The sequence below is a fragment of the Humulus lupulus genome, chromosome 2 (assembly GCF_963169125.1).
Source record: "Humulus lupulus chromosome 2, drHumLupu1.1, whole genome shotgun sequence".
NCBI classification, from domain to species: domain Eukaryota; kingdom Viridiplantae; phylum Streptophyta; class Magnoliopsida; order Rosales; family Cannabaceae; genus Humulus; species Humulus lupulus.
The window spans coordinates 122,611,981-122,613,358 of record NC_084794.1 but is presented as its reverse complement, the minus strand read 5'-3'; the positions used below and the strand labels follow the sequence as shown (position 1 = coordinate 122,613,358).

General features: G+C 40.3%; 1 protein-coding gene across 1 annotated transcript; it reads right to left on the bottom strand.

The window, feature by feature from the left end:
• Nucleotides 1-364: 364 nt before the first annotated feature.
• LOC133814688 (uncharacterized mitochondrial protein AtMg00860-like) lies at nucleotides 365-724 on the bottom strand. The gene has a single exon (XM_062247618.1). It carries the CDS (start codon nucleotides 722-724, stop codon nucleotides 365-367), a length of 360 nt encoding a protein of 119 aa, XP_062103602.1.
• Nucleotides 725-1,378: the final 654 nt, after the last annotated feature.

The following is a 1,378-nucleotide window of genomic DNA, read 5'->3' as shown; positions in this document are numbered from 1 at the left end:
TTAAGCTTCACAAGCTCCCAGTAACTAATTCAATTCCAGCTACTACCATTTCTTTATGGAGTGGAGCCTCTATTGAAATTAGTGTTGAGAGAGTCCCATAACTGCATCTACTCAAGGCATCTCCTACAATGTTTGCTTTGCCTGGGTGATAAAGGATCTTGTAGCCATAGTCCCTTACTAACTCCAACCACCTTCTTTTCCTCATATTCAGCTCCTTCTGAGTGAAGAAATACTTTAGGCTCTTATAGTTTGTGTATATCTCACATTTCTCTTCGTACAGGTGGTGTCTCCATATCTTAAGTGAAAACACTACCGTAGCCAACTTTAAATCATGAGTAAGGTATCTCTGTTCATATTCTTTCAATTATCTTGAGGCATAAGCTACTGCTTTACCGTCTTCCATCAATACACATCTCAAGCCATTCTTGGAAGGATCACTGTATACTACAAACTTCCCTTCTTCAGTTGATACACACAACACTAGAGCTGATACAAACTTATTCTTCATGGTCTGGAAGCTCTCCTCACACTTTTCAGTCCAAGTGTATTTCTGATTCTTTCTTGTCAAATTGGTTAGGGGTGGAGCAATCTTAGAAAACCTTTCAACAAATTTTCTGTAATACCCCGCCAATCCTAAGAGACTTCTAACTTCTGTTGCATTCTTAGGTTGAGGCCAATCTCGAATAGCCTCAATCTTAGCTAGGTTTATCGATACTCCCTCCATAGACACTATATGGCCCAAAAATCCTACATTCACTAACCAGAATTCCCACTTCCTAAATTTTGCATACAACTAGTGCTCTTGAAGCCTCTTTAGTGTCAATCTCATGTGTTCTTCAGGTTCTGCCTCAGATTTGGAGTAGATTAAAATGTCATCAATAAACACTACCACAAATTTGTTCATCCAATCCATGAAAGTTGATGGAGCATTTGTGAGTCCAAAAGACATCACTAGAAAATTGTAATGGCCATACTAGGTCCGAAAGGCAGCCTTTGGGATATCTTCTTCCCTCACCTTTAGCTGATGGTACCCCAACCTCAAGTCGATTTTAGAAAATACTACCGCTCCCTAAAGTTGGTTGAAGAGGTCATCAATTCGCGGTAGCGGGTAGTTGTTCTTGACTGTGACTTTGTTAAGTTCTCGATAATCAATATACATCCTCATGCTCTTGTCCTTCTTCTTAACAAACAACACTAGAACGCCCCATGTCGAATAACTTGGCCTTATGAAACCTTTGTCCAACAACTCCTTTAGTTGTAGTTCTAGTTCCTTTAGCTCCATCGGTGCCATTCTGTAGGGTGCCTTTGATATGGTCGCAGTCTCTGGAAGTAAATCGATCACAAATTCAATTTCCCAGTCTGGAGGTAGCTCAGGAAA